This window comes from Gekko japonicus, unplaced genomic scaffold (genome assembly GCF_001447785.1).
Source record: "Gekko japonicus isolate JY-2015 unplaced genomic scaffold, Gekko_japonicus_V1.1 scaffold1488, whole genome shotgun sequence".
Classification (NCBI taxonomy): domain Eukaryota; kingdom Metazoa; phylum Chordata; class Lepidosauria; order Squamata; family Gekkonidae; genus Gekko; species Gekko japonicus.
The window spans coordinates 6,640-25,306 of NW_015167094.1; the positions used below are offsets into that span (position 1 = coordinate 6,640).

The 18,667-nt window shown below is 51.7% G+C and overlaps 1 protein-coding gene across 1 annotated transcript; it reads right to left on the bottom strand.

The window, feature by feature from the left end:
• Positions 1-194: 194 nt before the first annotated feature.
• On the bottom strand, positions 195-8,157 carry LOC107111853 (atrial natriuretic peptide receptor 2-like). The gene is made up of 7 exons (XM_015412897.1): positions 7,419-8,157; positions 4,421-4,623; positions 3,481-3,594; positions 2,197-2,332; positions 1,818-1,912; positions 1,418-1,547; positions 195-607 (listed from the first exon to the last, which is right to left on the bottom strand). Exons 1-7 carry the CDS (start codon positions 8,155-8,157, stop codon positions 375-377), a joined length of 1,650 nt encoding a protein of 549 aa, XP_015268383.1. The 3' UTR covers positions 195-374.
• Between the last annotated feature and the right edge of the window lie 10,510 nt (positions 8,158-18,667).

Here is an 18,667-nt window from a genome sequence, read left to right on the forward strand (position 1 = left end):
GGGGGGGGGGAAGCCAACTCTGTGCAGATCCCCCCCAGGTCAACCTTCTGCCCTCCCCCTCCCCAACCACCATGGAAACGTCTCCATTCCGTCTTAGCTTTCATTTGCAAGCCACTAGACAATTAAATGACACTCCCATAAGGCTGAGTGGAAAATCACATGCATGAAAGACCTCAACAATAATGCAGAATGAAATGAACACCACCCAGTAAGACCTTTAGAAAAGCACAATTTAAAACCACTGTTTGACCCATTCATTTGCTCAATGTTTATTTTTATGACTGGCTGCTGAGTAGTGAGCAGAGGTAACAGGTATGTTCGGGGGGAGGGGAGGGAGGACTCCCACTGGGAGGCATGAAATACCACCGACTGCATTATACTGTCTGAATATGCAAAAACTTACCTGGTACAGCCAGGCCTGAGATTCTCCGGAATGGCTGAACTGACTGGCCATAAATCGGTTCCCTACTCCAGTCAGCAAGCAGCTCATGAGATGAACTGCAAAGAACATCCCTACTTAGGGGTGACCGACCCCTCAGACCGGAACCCCCACTTCCAGCTGCAGGGTGTGGGTGGGAGGGTGCCCTGGGGATGGCATAAGGAACGCCTGTGTCAAAGCGGAAGAAATTAACTAGGATTCAGTTGCAGATCAGGATTTGCTCAGCGTCTTGCTCTGAAGACAAAGGTGTCAAAACGGCTAAGTTGAAGAAAGCCCCCAATTCAGAAACCATCCAAAAGCAACTCATAGGAGGGGATGGAGAGGAGGGCACAAGTTGTGAAACTTCGGTTTCCTTCCCTTCTCAAGCTGCTTTTGCATCTGTGCAGCCGGTGAGCCTGAGGCTCCTCCAGATGATGAAATGTCACGAAGAGAGGACTAAAATCCCATATGGCTGAGCAACAATGCACATGTGTGAAAACCCTCGATGATAACAAAGAATGAAATGAACACCAAGTGGTAAGATTTTTTTAAAATAATAATAATAATACACATTTAATAATTACTGTCAGACTGATCAGTTTGCTCCCTGTATGTTTTTAGGATTGGCTGCCATGCCGTGAGCAGTGACGGCGGGTCTGTGTGAGAGGAGAAAACCAGGACTGCCATTCAGATGTCTGAGAACACGCAGGTGTGGAAGAATGCCAATTGTACTGTATAAACATGCAAGAACTTACCCAATAAAAAAATGACAGCGGCTTGTGAACCGCCAAGCTGCTTGGCAGAGAACCGGCTCTGTGCTCCCAACCAGAGAGCAGAACGTGAGGCAAAATGGCGGGCGTTTGAACATCCCTACTGAGGGTTGTCCTGCCTGGCAGATGGATCCCCACTGGAGGTGGCAGAGGGAGCGAAAGGGCTCCTGAATGGCCAACACGGACAGGCCAGAGAGATCAAGTCCCTCTACCCCGTGGAGACACTCACCTGTGCCACAGGAGGGGTCATCCATGTTGAAGACACAGGGTGGATTGTCGAGAGGAGGGCCCCCCTTCTTCCAGTGGATGGGCCCCGTCCAGTTGATCCGCTTCTCTGATCCCACGTAGTGAGCCACCACCTGTGGGAAGGAGGGGCTGGATTCAGGCCACAGACCCAGAGGGCACCTTCCTCCACGTCTGTTGCAACTTCCCAGAATCCTATCCCAATGGAAAGGCCTGGAGGCCCCCTGGAGTTTCACCTCCCACCACTCTCAGGTCCCCCACTCCCACCTGGGGCTCCTTAAGTGTCTATCTGATGCATGCCAACCCCTTCAGAGACCCAGTGGGGCTGCCTGGAGACCCTTCCCCACCTACCATGGCTGACACCTCCACCCTCCCCATAGACCCACCTGGTATTCTCCACTCTCCACATCCTTCATGGCCCAGAGGTCGAAATCCATCCCTCGGTCATTGTCGCTGTTAATGCTCACCGTCCCAGTGACACCTGGATGGGGGGGGGGACAGGGAGGGAGACACACATAATTTCTATGTGGCCCCCGGCATCAGTGGTCACTCACGAACCACAGCTGAGTCTGCCTCTTGGACGGGCCCTGGGGCAGCTCCTCTCTAAAACCAGCCCCCCTCCCCCATTCCCACCCTCTCCTGCTCTCTCCTGGCCCCACCTGTCTCAGCCCAGGGCATCCCCCTGGGGCCTTCCCCCAACCCCCAGCCCTAATTTCTCTCCATCCTCCCCCCCCCATTCTTTCCTCTCCGCCAAGCATCCGATACCCTGGATTTTGAGGCCCCTCATCTTTTCCAGGATGCGGCTGGTATCCCGCTTGGTTCCACCTTCATGCAGCGTCTCATTCAGCGCCCTGAGATACAGCAGCAGCACGTCGTGGAAGCAGCCGGCCACCAGGGTCCCCTGCCACAGAGGGACAGAGAGAGAGGGAGAGAGAAACATGATGGAACTATCCTGGTCCCCCCTACCCACCCCACTGGCAGCCACTGCCTTGGACTTGGAGGTCATCACCGGGGACCATCTAGACACAGCTCTGCTAGTGGAGCCATGAGAAGTGCCCTGTGGTGGCCGAATGAAGGCTATCCAAAACACCTGGGAGCCAGAGGGTTTCAATGCTTCCTCTAAGCTGTGGCGTACTGTGAGCAAAAATTCTACGTTGTGAGCTACTGGCATTAAAGTTGTGAGCAAGCGATTTGGCTACTGCATAAATTAGTTTGCTCTGGAGCCATCCTTCCTGAGCGAAGGCAACATTTGTGTGAGCCGGAGGCTAAAAAACTGTGAGCTAGCTCACACTAACTCAGCTTAGAGGGAACACTGGTCTCTTGGTCTGTGCGGGTCTGGTGACCCCCATGCCTCAGGCAAGCTTAGATCTGGCAGCCCAAATGAGAAACGAGGCCTGGGATTCACCCTCCTTCGAAGATGATGCAAAGGAGACTCCTGGACCTCAACATCCAGGTGGGTGACAGAGATAAAGAAGGGGAGACCCATCCGGGCCGGGGTGAGAAGAGGAAAGCCTGGAAGCCCACAAGGGAAGTAGAACACGGGGAGGGGGGGGGAGAGTGCATGCTGGGTGGGGCAGGTGAACATGAGGAAATGGGGGGGAGGGGGGAGGCTGTGGTCAGCCACAAGGCTGGAACACACAGCATAGGGAGCACAACTGAAAGTGCATTAAGGATGCAGTAACCGAGAAAGCCAGGTAGGAAGAAACAACCCTGGTTGCCCAGAACAGAGAACGACCCAGGAGGCCACTGCAAACTCCCTGCCTGTGATCAAGGGCTGATGTTGACCTGGATGTATCAAGCCAGCCCCAGAGACCCCAGACCCCCCTGCAAGGCCAAGCCACAGCTGCCTTCTCCAGCCCCAAACCTGGGGAATCTCCTGGGTCATTTCTTGGTCATGACAGGAGATCCCCAAGGCCCAGGTGAGAAGTGATCTTGGCCCCAGAATGCTGGCTGATCTCTCTCATCTCACTTCTCACAAAGGGCCTTCGGCTCCATCCCATAATAACAGAGTTCAGAGAAAGGCAGGCAAGCAGGGGTGTGTGGATTTACCAGCGAGTCATTCAGGGCCACTCCAAAGTCCCTCTGAGCACGCAGGATCAGCTGGCTCTGGAAACGCTGAAATTTGGGGGTTTGGAGCCCATGGTAAGCGATCACCAGCACCGTCTGCAAGGAGAGGAAAAGGACAAGGGAGCTCCCTCCAGCTGGCTGGGACTCCCTCAGACACACCAGCAGGTTAGCCAGGCCAGGGTCCTGCCAGTGCTGGTCTCCCCAAGATGGAAAAGACTCTCCGTCTCAGAGGGCCAGCCTCCCCTCTTCTCCTCTCACCTCCTTTTGGGCCAAGGAATCCTGACCCAGAAAGTCTTGTCTCTACATACAGAATGGAGGCCAGAGGCTCCACTGGGCTTTATCCAGGTAAAAACAGGGTTGCACTCACCTGTAACTGCTGCTCGTCGAGTTGCCTTCCGTACAAGCACACATCTAGGAGTGGGCCTGTGCAATTCCAAACGTGGGACTGCACAGAAGGCCAAAAGGAAACCATCCTCCTTCCTTGCTGAGGGAGGCCTTTCCCAACTCCCCTTCCAAGGGCCCAGCCAAGGAAGACCCCCTCCCCCAAGAACCCCACCTGCAGCAGGTCCGCCTCCTTCCCGAGAGGTGCTGCGGCTCACTCCGGAGGAGCCCAGAAGCCAACTCCCCTTCCCTGCGTGTGCCGAGGCAAAGAGTCTGGCTGGGGGGGCTCCCTCACGAGGGGAAAGATCTCAGCACCTGCTCAGAACCACGGCAGGACTTATCTTGGCTTCAAATCTCCTGAAGGTCCTGGCTCAACATGTTAAACTGTGGCCCTCCCCAAACCCCACCACACCCTTAAGCCTGCACTGCAACACACCCAGGGAAGGCCAGATCCTTTGGGGTGATTCTAGCACCGATTCTCAGTTCTCTCATTTTCCTCCCCTCCCCTCCCTCCCTCCCAGCAGCAGAGTCCTGGACTTACCTGGAAGGCTTCTTGGAGGTCTCCCGCATCTGGGCTCTCCTTGCTCTGCCAGGGCTTGGCTGCCTCGCGATGCCCCTCGGCTCTCAGGCTTTCCCCCAGAATGTCCAGGTAGAAGAAGACGTAGTCCCCATTGGTCATGTTCTGAGCCTGCGCCAGGTGCATGAACTCCAGCAACATCTCCAGGGGCCCCAAGATGTAGACCACTAAGGGGAAACCAAATGGACGAGAAGGAGTCTATGTCAGACACAGGCAAGGAATGAAGGGCAGGCAGTGAGGGGCAACGTGCCCCTCAGCCATGCATGAAGCGCAAGGCCTGACTTGTGATGCTCTGCAGTATCTGGGTCTTTGGCTCCTCCTCGCATGGGCACTGTGGAGCAGTCTCCCCTCCCTGGTCCTGGCAGCCGGGTTCCCATCAGTGTCCTCCCCACCCCCATCAATCAACAAGAACGTTTTCCCAGACTGCACTTTAAAACTTATGGACTTAGCAAAAACTGTAAACACACATCACACTCATGCCAATGAACTGGATCACAAAACCCACATCTTTCATGGTGCCTCGTAAGTACAAAAATGCATTAAAAATATGGATCCTTGTATATCTTTACCATTTGTGTATGGATTCTACCAGACCTCACCATTAATTAATAAACATTTCTATTTACACTACTTACAACCTGTATTTCTCACACAGACTCAGAGTGGATTACATAGAATACTGACTCAACATGTCACATCAAAGTCCCCAGACGACACCAGAAATAAAAATGGATCCACTGCTTCTTGGCACCACCACATCACAAAAACTTGAAAACTCACGTGGACTTATTAGTAAAAACTATGTCCATTCCAGGCAAAATAACCAGCATGGAAGCCCATGGGATGAGTGTTCACTGACGCAGCTCAAAGGTAGTGGGAGACCTTTTCTTGGTCTGGTTTGAATTTATTGCCCACCAATTTAATTGGGACATCCAGATTCAGAAATCAAAACCGAAAGGAAAACCCTTCTTATTTTCTTCTCTTTTAAAATTCTCTTTATAATTCTTGGGTTTTATCAACCTTTATCAAATCCCCCCCCCCTTATTTCACACCTCAGGGGAAAACTAAACTTGGGAAGGGAAATTCCAAACTGCACCTCCTGCCTTTTAAAGAAGACTCCTCAGCATGCACTGCTGGAGAAGGGAGGGGACACAGGAGCAGGCTCCTCTTGGTGAACCTCAGAGAGGGAGCACCAGCGCCAGGGAACTCGTGTTGCCACAGCACCCTTCTGTATGGCCCCACACCCTTTTTCCCAGTGGGTGGGGGGCGGGGGCACAAAGAAGGGCCTGGGAGGAAACTGTTGTGTACCAACTGAGACCGCGCACGTGGTCGCTCTGCACTCGTGGTCAGCTAGGTAAACCAGAGCTTCGATCTCAGAGACAATGGACACCTAGGATCCTAGCAACAGCCTATCGGCTGACCAGGATCCTAAAGGAACCCTATCGGACGCAGGAGTATGTAAATAGCCAATCACGGGTGTTTGGGTGTGTGTGGGTGGAGTAGTTGTTGTGCATTTAAGCAGGCCAGGAGGCTTGCCCTGTATCTTCTGAAATCACTTAGGCCCCGTCCATACGAGCCCATTTGGGCCGGGAGCGGGACGGAACCGGGGCGGAGCAAACAGGCGCGATCTCACCTCAACATCTGGCGAGCGTGCCGTCTCCGTCCCCGATCCGTCCCAACGGCCCATACCGCGCCGCAAAAAACAACCACCTCTCTAGGTGGTTGCAACCATTGGTGCGGCGCAGGCAGGGCTGTGGGATCGGCGGCGCGTCCTTGCCCCCCCCCACCCCGCCCCCCAGCCGTACTGCGCATGCCCGAGCATGCGCAGTTCGGCAGCCTCCCCCCTCCCCTTGGACTTTTCCTCCCCGGCATCTGAGCGTGCCGGGGAGTGCTGCGCCGCGGCTAGGGGATCCGTGGGATCCCGCCGCAGCGTAGCAAGTTTGGAGCGGCTCGGAGTAGCCGCGTTTCAGCCGGCCCGTATGCCCGGGGCCTGAGTAAAGTATGAGCTGAAATAGACCAACGATGCATCAGTTTCAGTACTTTTCAGAGCCCTTGACACACAGGTAGGTCCCTTAAGGAACTGGGCAGTCATCTGGGACTTCCAAGAGGAAACTTGAACAGACTGGTGGCCCATGCCAATGTCCCGGGGTGAGGATAACTGTGATCCAGGCAGCCTGCCCCTGCTGACCGCTGGAGAGCTCCAGTCTGCACCGGTGGGCATTTCTGGGCACTTTCTAAATCCAAAAGTTCCACGTTTTACAAAGCAGTTTTTGTGCCACATGGCAGAACCATGAAGCCTTAGATCCATGCTGCCATTTATGACGTTGCTTGCAAACAAGGCCTTTCAATCCCGCGGTGGCTGTGTTTTGTTTCAGGGGAAGAAGCAGGGCAATTCAGGAGGACCTATCTCAGATCATCTAGGTCTGGACTGTAACTCAGTCCCAGGTGACCGCACTCGGGGCTCAATGAAGAGCAGTTTGGAAGGAGGCCCCAGAGCAGCCCACTGGCCTGACCCTTCTCTGGAACGCCCTCGGCTTCCTTCCTCCCCTCCCTTGTGGCACTTTAGTTTATGGGTGGGGGGGGGATCTGGGGCACCTGCCCCTCTTTCTCTCCAGCTGCACCAGGCAGAGCTGGTCCCCTACAACCAGGGCGAGCGGGAAGAAACTCACACGCTTATGGGGGGGCGGGGCGGGAAGAGGGGGCTAAAGCTGGAGGGGGCCTGGGGGCGGCAGAGACTCCGTTCCCGGAGGGCGCCGCTCCCGTCTATCCGACCTGCCCCGAGGCTCGCCGCCTTCTCACCCTCTGCATTGCCCCCTCCTCACCCGCAGGCCGTCGCTGCCCGGGGACCCCCTGCGTGGAAGGAAGGCGGGGGTCTGCACACGGGGCAAACCGTACTCCCAGGGCTGGGGGGTGCTGTCCAGCGGAATAACCTCCGGCTCACGTTTGGCCGGACTGGACTCACCTCGCGCGGTGGCCTGGACGATCCGGACCGCCTCACTGCCCGGCTGCTGGTATTGGAGAAGGCCGACGAGGTACCCGGGGGTGTCCTCTAGGTGCTGTCCGAAGCGCAACAAGGAGGCATGGTATTTCCAGTCGCTCTCGGGACTGTAGACCAGGATGGGGCGGAAGGTCCAGTTGAAGTGCCGGAAGAGCTGGGCCCCGAAGGCGCGGGGGTCGGGCTGGGCCCCGAAGGCGCGGGGGTCGGGCTCCGCTGGGCCCGCGTACACCGGCTTGCTGCTGAGATCGTCGTGACGCCGGTAGAGGCCGGCTCGGAGGAGCGGCAGCCGCCAGTGCTGGGCGAGGGGCGCCACTCGGTAGCTTGTGTGGGCGCAGCCCAGCCCGAGCAGCACGTCGGGGTCGTGGGAGTGCTTCAGCTTCGTGGCCTGGAACAGGGCCGCATCGGGGTCGCAGTAAAAGCTGTCGCCCTCTTTCTCGGTGGAGGCGAAGGCTGTGCGGAGGGCGAGGCCGGCATGGCGCAGCTGGGGCTGGAGCGCTTCCAGGGCCAGGTTTAGGGCGGGGCCCACGCGCGGCCAGGCCCAGGGGTAGTGCAGGTTGCGCTCCGGCAGCAGCACGCCCAGCCTCACCTCCACCCCCGACGGGGCGGCGCTGGCGTTGGCGGCTGCGGGCCGGGCAGTGCAGGGCGCCGCCAGCAGGGCCGCCAGGGCCCCCAAGAGCAGCAGTAGCGGCGGCAGCGCAGCCATGGACGGGGCGGGCAGGGAGCTCTGGTGCCAGAGTCCGTCTGTGGAGCGGCTGCACTGTGCTCCCTTTGAAAAGGCGCCCCTTCCGGACCGTGGCCCTCCCTCCGGGCGCCTGGGCGGGGCTCTGAGCTGGATTTATTATACGTTATTACTTTAGTAATAGTAGAATAATTAGAAAATCACAAGAAAGTGACAAGGACATGGTTATAGGATGATCCCGCTGACAAATCAATAGATGGCATTGTGATATATGTATCTGCGCTTACAGTTTGTATTAATGTTTAAACAGCATTCTTGTTTATGTATACTTGACATATCTTTTAATAACATTAATTTTTAAAAATGGAGGATAAATCTATCAGTGGCGACTAGCCATGGTGACCAAGGGGAACCTCCACATTCAGAGGCACTAGTCCTCTGAATTCCAAAGCCAGGAGGCAACATCAGGGGAAAGCCTTGGCCTCTGTGCCCTGTTGCTGGCCATCCAGAGGAACTGTTTGACCACTGTGTGAGACAGGATGCTGGACTAGATAGACTACTGATCTGATCCAGCAGGTTTTTTTTAAAAAAAATCTTTTTTCTTTCCTTTATAAAAAGTGTGTGTATGTGTGTGTGATTGCGAGCCGGGAAGTCATGGTGACTTCTGGCGACCCCTACTAGGCCTTGGACATTTTCAGAGAGGTGCCTTGGTATGTCTGCCTCTGCATCTTGGCCCTGGGATTCCTTTGGAAATCTCCCTTCCAAGTACTTGCCATGGTGGGCCCTGCTTAGCTTCTGAGATCTGATGAGATCGGGCTTACCTGGGCTATCCGGTTCAGGGCCCAGCAGGGTTTTTATGAAGGCCTCGGCCTCTGTGCCCTGAACTGGTTGGCCACTGCGTGAGACAGGATGCTGGACTAGATGGACCACTGGCCTGATCCAGCAGGACCCTTCTTATGTTCTTATGTTATGAGGTGAACTGACAGGCACGAGGCGGTTTGCTGTTAAAAAAGGGAAAAGAAGGAAAGACAGGTGAGGAGGACAGAGTTGCAGCTCTTTGAGCTGTTGAGACAGGCCTTATGAGGGTGCGATCGGAAGCGCTGCTTGTTCCGTTCTCCTTTCTTCCCCCCCAATGGATTTAACATGCACAATCCAGGCAGCCACATCTGTCTACTGTTCCCCAGTCGTGAGCGTGAGGGGTTTTTTTTGGCCTGTGAGTATGAAAGAATACTCATAACCTCAATAATTTTAAAGAATAAATCAGTACTGCGCCAACACCATATTATACGATATAATAATTATAAATAATCAATCCATTCAAAAGGTCACCATGCCAGAAATTCTGAATCCATTCATTCACCATAGATGTAGAACTTCTCAACAATCCTCATCCCATATAGGGTATGTGCTGGATGAAGATCTTTATCAGTGCCGATCCTCCCAGCCTCTTACGGGTGAGCCAGCTAAGACCACGTTTCACCAAGGCTTTATTAAGGGAGGAACCGCTTTCCAAAAGACATCAATGGCCTTCTGTTTATAAGATCAGGGGGGAAGTGTCAAAAAGCGTTGATGCTGCCCCAGTTTCTCCTATGCCAATGCACAAGTATTGAGGTTATGAGTATTCGTGCTAGTTGGTTCTTGTCAAGATTCATTCAGATTTTCAGAGGTTTACTGTAGATATTCTTTGTTTGACCAGTGTATTATATTTATTTATTTAATTTATACCCTGCCCACCCCGCCAAAGCAGGCTCAGTGTAGTGACAGCAGAACACGTGGGATGCATGTGTGCCCTGGCTAGCTCCCAGGATCAGTCCAGCTAGAACTCCATACTAGCTGGAGTTCCCAAGTGATCTTCAAGGGCAGAGCCATGTAGACTGTGTTAAATTGGTCTGTGGCTTGGACCCCTGTGGCCAGCCCCAATATGGATCCTTGTGAGACCACACTGCTTACTTCCCTCCATTGTTAGAACTATACCTTCATTCCTACTCTGGTTGGCCACTGTGAGAGAGAGGATGCTGGACGAGGTGGACCATTGGTCTGATCCAGCAGGGCTCTCCTTATGTTCCTATGTTGCCACCTAAGCACTGGTATCAGAGGCGCAGTGCCTCTGAATGTGGACGCTCACTCACGCCAGGTTCTGGACTCCCTCAGGGGCAGGTCCCTTTCAGGCATCCAATCACTTTTGTTCTGAGCCCATCCGTGGCTTTGCGCTACCGGCATGACAGGCCCGTCCCTGCTCTATTCCGCTTTTCCACCACACCCCCTCTTCACTATTGATGCCGGGACCGAGGGCGCCATGCCTGGGTTAGCCCTCCATTTCTTGGCCTGTGTCTTGATCCGGCAGTTTGCATCTCGCCTTTGTGCTCTGCCTTTCTCCGTGGAACTCATGAGGGGGAGACCCTCTTTTATCCTCACAACAACCCTGTAAAGTAAGTTAGGCTGAGAGAGAGTGAGTGGCTCAAGCTTCATGACTAATCTCGGCATCTGAGTCCAGGTTGCCCTGAGTGAATCCTGGGAGAGCCCCTGAGCTCCTCCACTGATTCTTCCATCGCTTGGTTGAATATCAAAAAGCCTCATTCCAGGCGGGAGGGGAGGAGGCCTAGAGACGGGGAGAGAAATAGTCAAGACTCGGGAGGGAGGGGTGCCAGGAGATGTCCTGTGGCCCCCGCCAGAGAAATGCTTGGGCAGAGGTCTCAAGAGGTTTGGGGAGGCGTCATTGGACACCCCAGTCTACTTTTATGGAGGGGTTCTGGGGAGACCAATTCTCAGGGGCCATGAGGTTTAGGTGGTTGATTGAAGCTCTGTGACTAACGCCCTCTAAAACCATGGCCGAACTAAAGGCTTGATAAGTGATAAAAGGCAAGGAACATCTTATCATGTCTTTAGTTATCATTCACTTAGTTTTATCCTGCTTCGTGGTTTGCTGTTCCTAGTGCCTAGATAAACTGCATTTATCAGTAAAACCTGTGCACCTCTGCTACTGATTGCTCCCTTTCCCCAGCAGGGTGATCAAGAACGCAGATTAACACACGAATCTTTCAACGTCCTTTTGAATACTGGACCCTGCTCCCCTTCCCCCAGCATCCATCTTGTTCCCCCAGTTTGTTCTGGTGAAGATGCTGTTGCTCCCCAGCTGTGGGTCTTTGGAGCCTCCTGGGAGAAAGGAAATATCCCAACACTGTCCTTCAACACCTGTGGCTGAGCTGAGCATCCAGGGATACTCGTTCTGTGTCTGTCTCAATCATAATTATTTTAAGTTATTTATTGTTCTGTGCAAAACCCTCTGCCACTGGGAAAGTTATTTATTTTAATTATTTACAATTTTTGATGTTGCCTCACCAATGTGACTAAAATTTTGATGAAACCCATATGAAACCTATGAAGTCCGTTCATCTGACACTGATCTTTGTTCTGGCATCTGTAGGTTTGTTGTCCCCAGCCATAACTGTCCTACCCCTTGGACAGTGCCTGGTCTGATGGCTGCTCCTATGGTAGCAGTAGCTTTTGTGTTGTTGTCACTCAGGTACGCCAAAGCCACCTCGTTCTACACACCTGGGGAGTGCAGGCATTTTTCTTGGAAGTGAGCCTTGAAGGCCCAAGGCAAGGAGCAGTGGGCCTGGTGAGGAGAATGTGCCGGTCTAAACTATGGTGTTTTAGGGTCAAAAGAATATCTTTACAGTTTACAGGTGCGGGGATATGTCATTTGGTGTGGTCCAAAGATTGTTTTGGGGTGCAGCCTGGCTCCAGTGTCTAGTAAAGGTAAAGGTTTCCCTTGCTCGGAAGCCAGTCGAATCCGACTGGGTGCAGCCTGGCTCCAGTGTCTAGTAAAGGTAAAGGTTTCCCTTGCTCGAAAGCCAGTCGAATCCGACTCTAGGGATGCAGTGTTCATCTCCGTTTCCAAGCTGAAGAGCCAGCGCTGTCCAAAGATGTTTCCGTGGTCATGTGGCCGGAATGACTAGATGCCGAGGCACACAGAACACTGTTACGCTCCCACTGAAGCGGTACCTATTTATCTACTTCCAATTTCTTGCTGTCGAACTGCTTAGGTTGGCAGGAGCTGGGGGCAGACATGGGAGCTCACTCCGTCATGCGGTACTCGGGTCTCGAACTCCTTACGGACTGCAGTTCAGCATCTTAACTTACCCCTGTGAAAACCCTCTGTGTTCTGTGAAAACAGGATGAAACATATGAAGTCCATTCATCTGTTTGTTGTGGTATCTGTAGATTTCTTGTTCCCAGTCATAACTCTCCAACTCCTTGGTTGGTCAGATCATGTTGAGAGTGTACAGCCTTTTGCAGCTCACCTGCCTTTAATTACATTAGCACTGCAAGACCTCCTAGAACAGTGATGGCGAACCTTTTAGAGACCGAGTGCCCAAACTGTGATCCAAAACCCACTTATTTATCGCAAATTGCCAACACGGCAATTTAACCTGAATACTGAGGTTTTACTTTAGAAAGAACAACTCATACATTAACTTAAGATGATCCAAACAAAGTAAAGAAAGCAATCCCAAATGCTTACTGTGACGACCCCTTAACTGGGGAGGTCTGGTGGGGAGAGCAGGGTTTGGGGAGAGGAGGAACCTCAACAGGGTATAATGCCATAGGAGCCAGTTTCTCCAGGGGGACTGATCTCTGTTGCCTGGAGGTTAGGTGTAATTCCAGTAGGTCTCCAGGCCCCACCTGGAGGTTGAGAACCCTAGCTCAACTCAATCCCTCCCAATTTTCAGAATAGTTCCACTTGGAGAAACCGAATGGAGCCCATCAGCGGTACGTGAGTGGGAATTGGGCTTACAGTGAAATCTTAAGCGGCGTTGGACTTTTCAAAGCCCATCGACTTTGATGGATTTAGAAGGAAGGAAGTGGATTTTGGATTGCAGTTTTACTCTCTCCCATTTGGTGCAGTGGTTAAGAGCATGGACTCTAATCCAAAAGAACCGGGTTTGATTCCCCATGCCTCCACATGCAGCTGCTGGCGTGACCTTGGGTCAGTCACAAGTTCTCTCGGAGCTGTTCTCTCAAGAGCAGTCCTTAAAAGAGCTCTCTCAGCCCCACCTACCTCCCAGGGTGTCTGTTGTGGGGAGGGGAAGGGAAGGAGATTGTAAGCCACTCTGAGACTCCTTTGGGTAGTAAAGGGTGGGGTATACATCCAGTCTCCTCCTCCTCCTCCTCTCACCCACCCTCTTGGAAACAAGCTGGGTTTATCCAGCTTTCTTAAGAGGCCAAGAAGGCATTTCTTTGGGTCTCCATCCAACTGGCTCCAAAACATGGATGCTCCATTGTCTGCTGGTTCAGCTCGTGTTCCCTCTGCCAGCTGTGAGGGAGGAGATGATTTGTCGTCCGTCAGTTTGGAGCCAGGGTGGAATTGCTCGACAATGCTGGTAGCCATTTTGGCAGCCTGCATTTAGCAACCCATGCTAAAAAGTTAGAACAACATTCTTTGATGATGCAGACGAGCCCTTTGTTAGGCCAAGTCTATTCTGTACATTCTGGTGTCTTCTGTAGGGTTGCCAGCCTCCAGGTGGGGCCTGGAGATCTCCCGCTTTTACAACTGGTCTCCAGCTGACAGAGATCAGCTCCCCTGGAGGAAATGGCGGCTTTGAAGGGTGGGCCCTGTGGCATTGTCGCATGCGGAGGCCCCTCCCCTCCCCAAACTACGCCCTCTTCTGGCTCTGCCCCCAAAGTCTCCAGGCCTTTTCCAAGCCAGACCTGGCAACGCTAGTCTTCTGTCTCCATTTGGGTGATAGAGTGCAAGGTCATTTCATACTGTCTACTAACTGAGGAATTTCAGACAGGCAATATATTCCGGAAGAGGAACGGTTCCCACATGGTTTCTGATTGTCATTTCAGACAGAACCATTTGAGAACCGGTTCCCTTCCGGAATATATTTGTCATTTCATACACAATCGCTTCTGTCCCGTTTAAGAAACGGGGCTGAAGCGTTTTACCTGTCAACCGCTTCTAAGTACTCCTCAGTTTCCTCTCCCGGTTCCGATGTGCTTTTTCCTGCCGTTTTTTGCCCGCGCAGGCGGTCTCCGGCTTTTTTTTAGAACGTTTGCTTTATAGCTAGGGTTTGGTTTATATCCAGAAGCCAGAAATGTTCTAGGGTTTGGTTTATATCCAGAAGCCAGAAATGTTCTAGGGTTTGGTTTATATCCAGAAGCCAGAAATGTTCTAGGGTTTGGTTTATATCCAGCTGTTGAACCTACAGCTAGTTTTTTAAAAACAGAAGATTAAAACAGACCTGAAGCAGCGATTAACCCCAAAATGTGTTGAGGTGTCAGTTATGGTAGCTGTCCAGTAGGTGAAGCCCCTGACTGGTAAAGGCAGCTGCGGGGGGGGGGGAGCAGCCCCTCAGACCTTCTCTAAGAATGTACATTGCAAAGAAATGCTACAACCGGCTGCCATTTGGCCTGCCCTTCCTTGGGCACTTAGAAAACACACACACACACACACAGAGTTATCCTTAAATAGAAACACATCCTCTTTCCACCTTGTTCCTTGTGCTTTTTGACTACGGATACAAGAAATACCATCCTGAAGATGAGCTCAGCACTAGACTAAATGGTGGTCTCTGGAGGATGGCAAAAGGAAGACCTCAGAAGTTTACAAATGAAAAGTGACTGGCATCTTGCTCACAGGGAAGTGAGGATACTAGTTACACTGGATACTTGTTAAAATGGGGAGACTATGAGGATACAGGGATCGTATTCTGGACCAGCAGAATATGTGGAAAGACTCTTGGGCAGCTACTCCAGAGTCCACAAGATAGGGCAGGGTTAGATATAGATGCAGAGAGAGAGAGAGAGAGCACATGGTCCTGCTTTTTTATGCACTGTGGTGCTGGGGCGTGGGCTTCTTACCAGCCACTTCCCCTCATGTCCCCAGGAAGTTGCTAAAAACTGGTTGCAGATGGTCATGTGATGACCAGGAGAAGGGGGTTTAATGGTTGGGCAATCTGGTTTCTGTGGTTACTGACAGTGGTCACCTTTAGAGGACAGTAGTAGCAGTGGCTAGGGTTGTTAGTCTTGGTGGCCTGCTGATGGCTCTGGCTGAGGGGCTTGACAGGTAAGAGAAGTCATCTGGTTAATCCCTTTGTGTCCTTTTGTTATGCTGTTGCAGCATAGGTGCAATCTCTGGCAGAGGTGGGGTGGGGAGAGGCTGCCTCCATGCTGAACGAGAGGTTTGCTCATGGAGTCCCTGTCCAGGTACTCAGGTCATGGCATGGCATTTCTTCTACAGTATACTTCTACTGGCATTTGTGTGCTGTCTATGGCCAGGGTGCTTGGCTCATCTCTGCTGTGTTGCAGGTGAGTTGGCAGGTAACCCATGGATCCATCCTTGGTCTGGCACATCGACTCAGGAAGAGGCTTCCCTCATCTGGGCACGTGTTTACAGTCCAGGCAGTTGGCATCAGCTAGTAGTCACCATACAGACCATCTTTGGCACATTCTTCGCACAGTCCAGATACAGAGTTATATCACAAGGCCATACTTTATAAAAAGCTTGCAAGGCAACAGAGGCAGCAGCCTTCCACGGAGCGGCAAGGGAGAAGGGAGTGCGCCCCCCCCCCCAAGCAGGGCTGCAATGCATCGGCCCTTTATACTTTCAAGGGCCATTATTTTCAATGGGCAGAAGACCTGGCCTTTGCTCCTGGAAACCAAGGTTCCTTTTAATGGCTGCAGCTCAGATGAGCACGTGGGTGGCCTCTGGAGTCTGGAAAACAGCCCCCCCCCCGAAATAATCACCATTTATGCCAATACAGATCTGAGACTCTTTTAAGGGCAGCCTTTATCCATACAGAACAATGACTGGGTGACAACCTGCCTTGGAATAACTGACTGTTGTGGAAACCAAGGTAATGGTGAGATTCCTGGAGATGTATATTTCCACCTTTTATCCCATACTTTCAAAGAAGTACCGATTGTTAACTGATTATATGGGCTTCTTTGTGGTTTTGTTTGCCATAGGATAGCTTTCAGTGACAGGGGAGAGACCTGATGTTGCTCTCTTTCAGTCCACAAAGGGCTGGAATTGGTCTTTCCCCATTTTAATATCTGGGGCAACTGTGATGCAGCATAACAATATAGCAAGTTTGGCATCGCTATTCCCCCATTTGTTGTCTTTCTCTATAGAGTTCTAGCATGGACTCAGGGCCTCTTATTATTCAAAATAAAATTTAAACATTTTATCTGCCAATTTTGCAAAAATTGATCTGTAATCATTATTGGGAGAGTTTGAAACAAATAGTATCACCATCATTTTAATTGTAGCCACTTTCCCAAGCCATGAGAGGTTTAACCAAGACCAGTCTTTCAATTCTTTATTGATATGCTTCAGCAAAGGGCCATAATTATACTTAAAAAGTACAACAGTATACTTAAACAGCGAAGCCAAGATTAAGTCTATTTGAGAGTAAGTTTTATGTACATTTGAATAAAAAGTATAATATTTAGCTCTAGGACATAGATTATTCCAAATATCTACCAACCCGTTCCTGCAAACACTTATTTAATGCTTTGGTGTGATAATTTCGCATTGGTGTTTTAGTCCTTACTCTCATTCTATCTAGTACCAAATCAGAAGCACAGTTGAAATCCTTCCCTTCTTCAAAATTCTCTAGTTGTGTAAAGACTTAAAAAAACCCCAAAAAACCAGCACCTTTAAGACCAACATTTTGATATGGTGATTAAAGCCTACCATGCTAGAAAGGAGATGGATGGGATCTAATGACAGATGCTCACCATTAAAGGTACATCAATTTCCAATTCTGACATATTTATGATCTATCCCCCCCAGTTGAACCCAAACAGATGATAACCAGAAACCAGGCTTGTAATTTTTTTTATCTGTTAAAAAGCATCTTCACTATTTTTCATGTGAATTTAACAACCCACCCCCTATATGTACAGCTGCAATCTGTAATTCCATTCCATTGGCAATAAATCCACCCCACACCCCCACATCCAACATGAACTAAAAACACCCCCGTGTTCCCCTTTCCTACTATCAAAGACCTGACCAAAAGGTCAGGCTCTGGGAGTGGGAATAAAAAGAGAGATAAAGGATTTCCATATCTCACGATTCATCTAGCCCGGCATTCTTTGGAGTCTTTAAATTCGATGTATACTATATATGAATGTATGCCCCGTACATTATTTGTTTGTCTTTAATTGTAATGCTGTAATTCAAATTGTAATGCTATAATTCAAATATGCAGCTTCATTCATTATCGTCCGCTTCTGCTTCTGTTCATAGATGTTCTTTCGTTTTGTTTCGTTTTCACTACACTCCGGCTACCTTCTTGTTCCTCGTTTTCTTCTTCACTGCATTCTCTCTCATCTGATGTGGAGGAGGAATCCACAGGAAAGCAGAGGTGCTCCTAAAACAGGCACAGAAAAGCACGTCTGGTGGAGAAGAGGCGGGTTCCCTTCACAGGAGGCCTGGCAGGGCATGGAGAGGCCATATCACCCTTGGGCATGCTCCCTCTCCCACCGCCTCTGGGTCATGGGAAATGCAGCATTCGGGCTGCTGGGCTAAGGTGCATTTGGCAAGGGCAGGTTCACACTGGGTACATGATGCACCTCTTGCTGAGAAACCTCCATACATTGCCACACACCAACAAGGTGTTCCCCAAAGCAGCCCCCAGCCCAAGGAGGCCCCTTGTCGATTGAAGGTTCTACACACCCTCTCAGGGACACCACAAGACCCAGGATTCCTTCCCCCAATAACCAAGGTCAGCAGCTTCCAGCACTCACATTCTTGAAATGCCTGGCATGGGAAGGGAGGACCCAGCCGGGGACCCAAAAATACAGCCACAACAAGGCAGAGACCATCTTTGGCTTCTTCCAGGTCAATGGAGTTCTTCCTTCCTCCCCTTTGGGGGGTGAGGTCCCTATCCTCAGTAGAGATGCACAGAGCTGTCTCTCTTTAAGTGATCACAAATTCATACTTCTCTGCTTCTTGCCTCTGGTAGGTGCTGCCCACGGCTCCTTGGGATGGGCGAGGAGGAGAAGTCAAGGGATGGAGAAAGAGAGAAAGATCAGGAGGTGATCCTGCAGAGGTCCAGTGTTCCCCTCAACAGGATCATGCAGAGGACCACTTCAAATGGGCTCAGGAATAGCCAGGCCCAATGCTGCCATGGGGGCCCTCCTTATTCTGGGGATGGGGGGGGAAGGGAGGCCTTGCCAAAGGGGAAGGCACTGCCATTGCGGGGTGGGAAAGGCATGCTTCCACTCACTCTCCCCACTCTGCTGGAAACTGAGCAGCCCGCAGCCAGAGACCTTGAGCGACAACCCACTGTCCACCACGGAGTCAGAAGACCTGAGGCTCCCGTGGTTCCCGATGATTCTGTGGCAGAGAAAAGACCCCTGAAAGATTACAGGCAAGGATGACCCCTCCCACTAGCTGTGAAGGAACTTCTGAGCTCTGGAGGGAGAACATCAGTGGGAGGGAGGGAGGGAGGGAATCTCCCCTGGCCTGTCAATGGGGGGGGGGTTTTCCTCAGCTGTCTTTAGCGACTGCCCCTCC

Bases quoted from the DNA above. Each gene is read 5' to 3' on its own strand.
- LOC107111853 (XM_015412897.1), bottom strand. From the start codon at position 8,157: ATGGCTGCGCTGCCGCCGCTACTGCTGCTCTTGGGGGCCCTGGCGGCC. The intron at 4,624-7,418 runs GTGAGTCCAGTC...GTTTCCCCTTAG, and splicing joins CGTCCAGGCCACCGCGCGAG to TGGTCTACATCTTGGGGCCC. The intron at 1,913-2,196 runs GTATCGGATGCT...CCCCCCATCCAG, and splicing joins GAGGGGCCTCAAAATCCAGG to GTGTCACTGGGACGGTGAGC.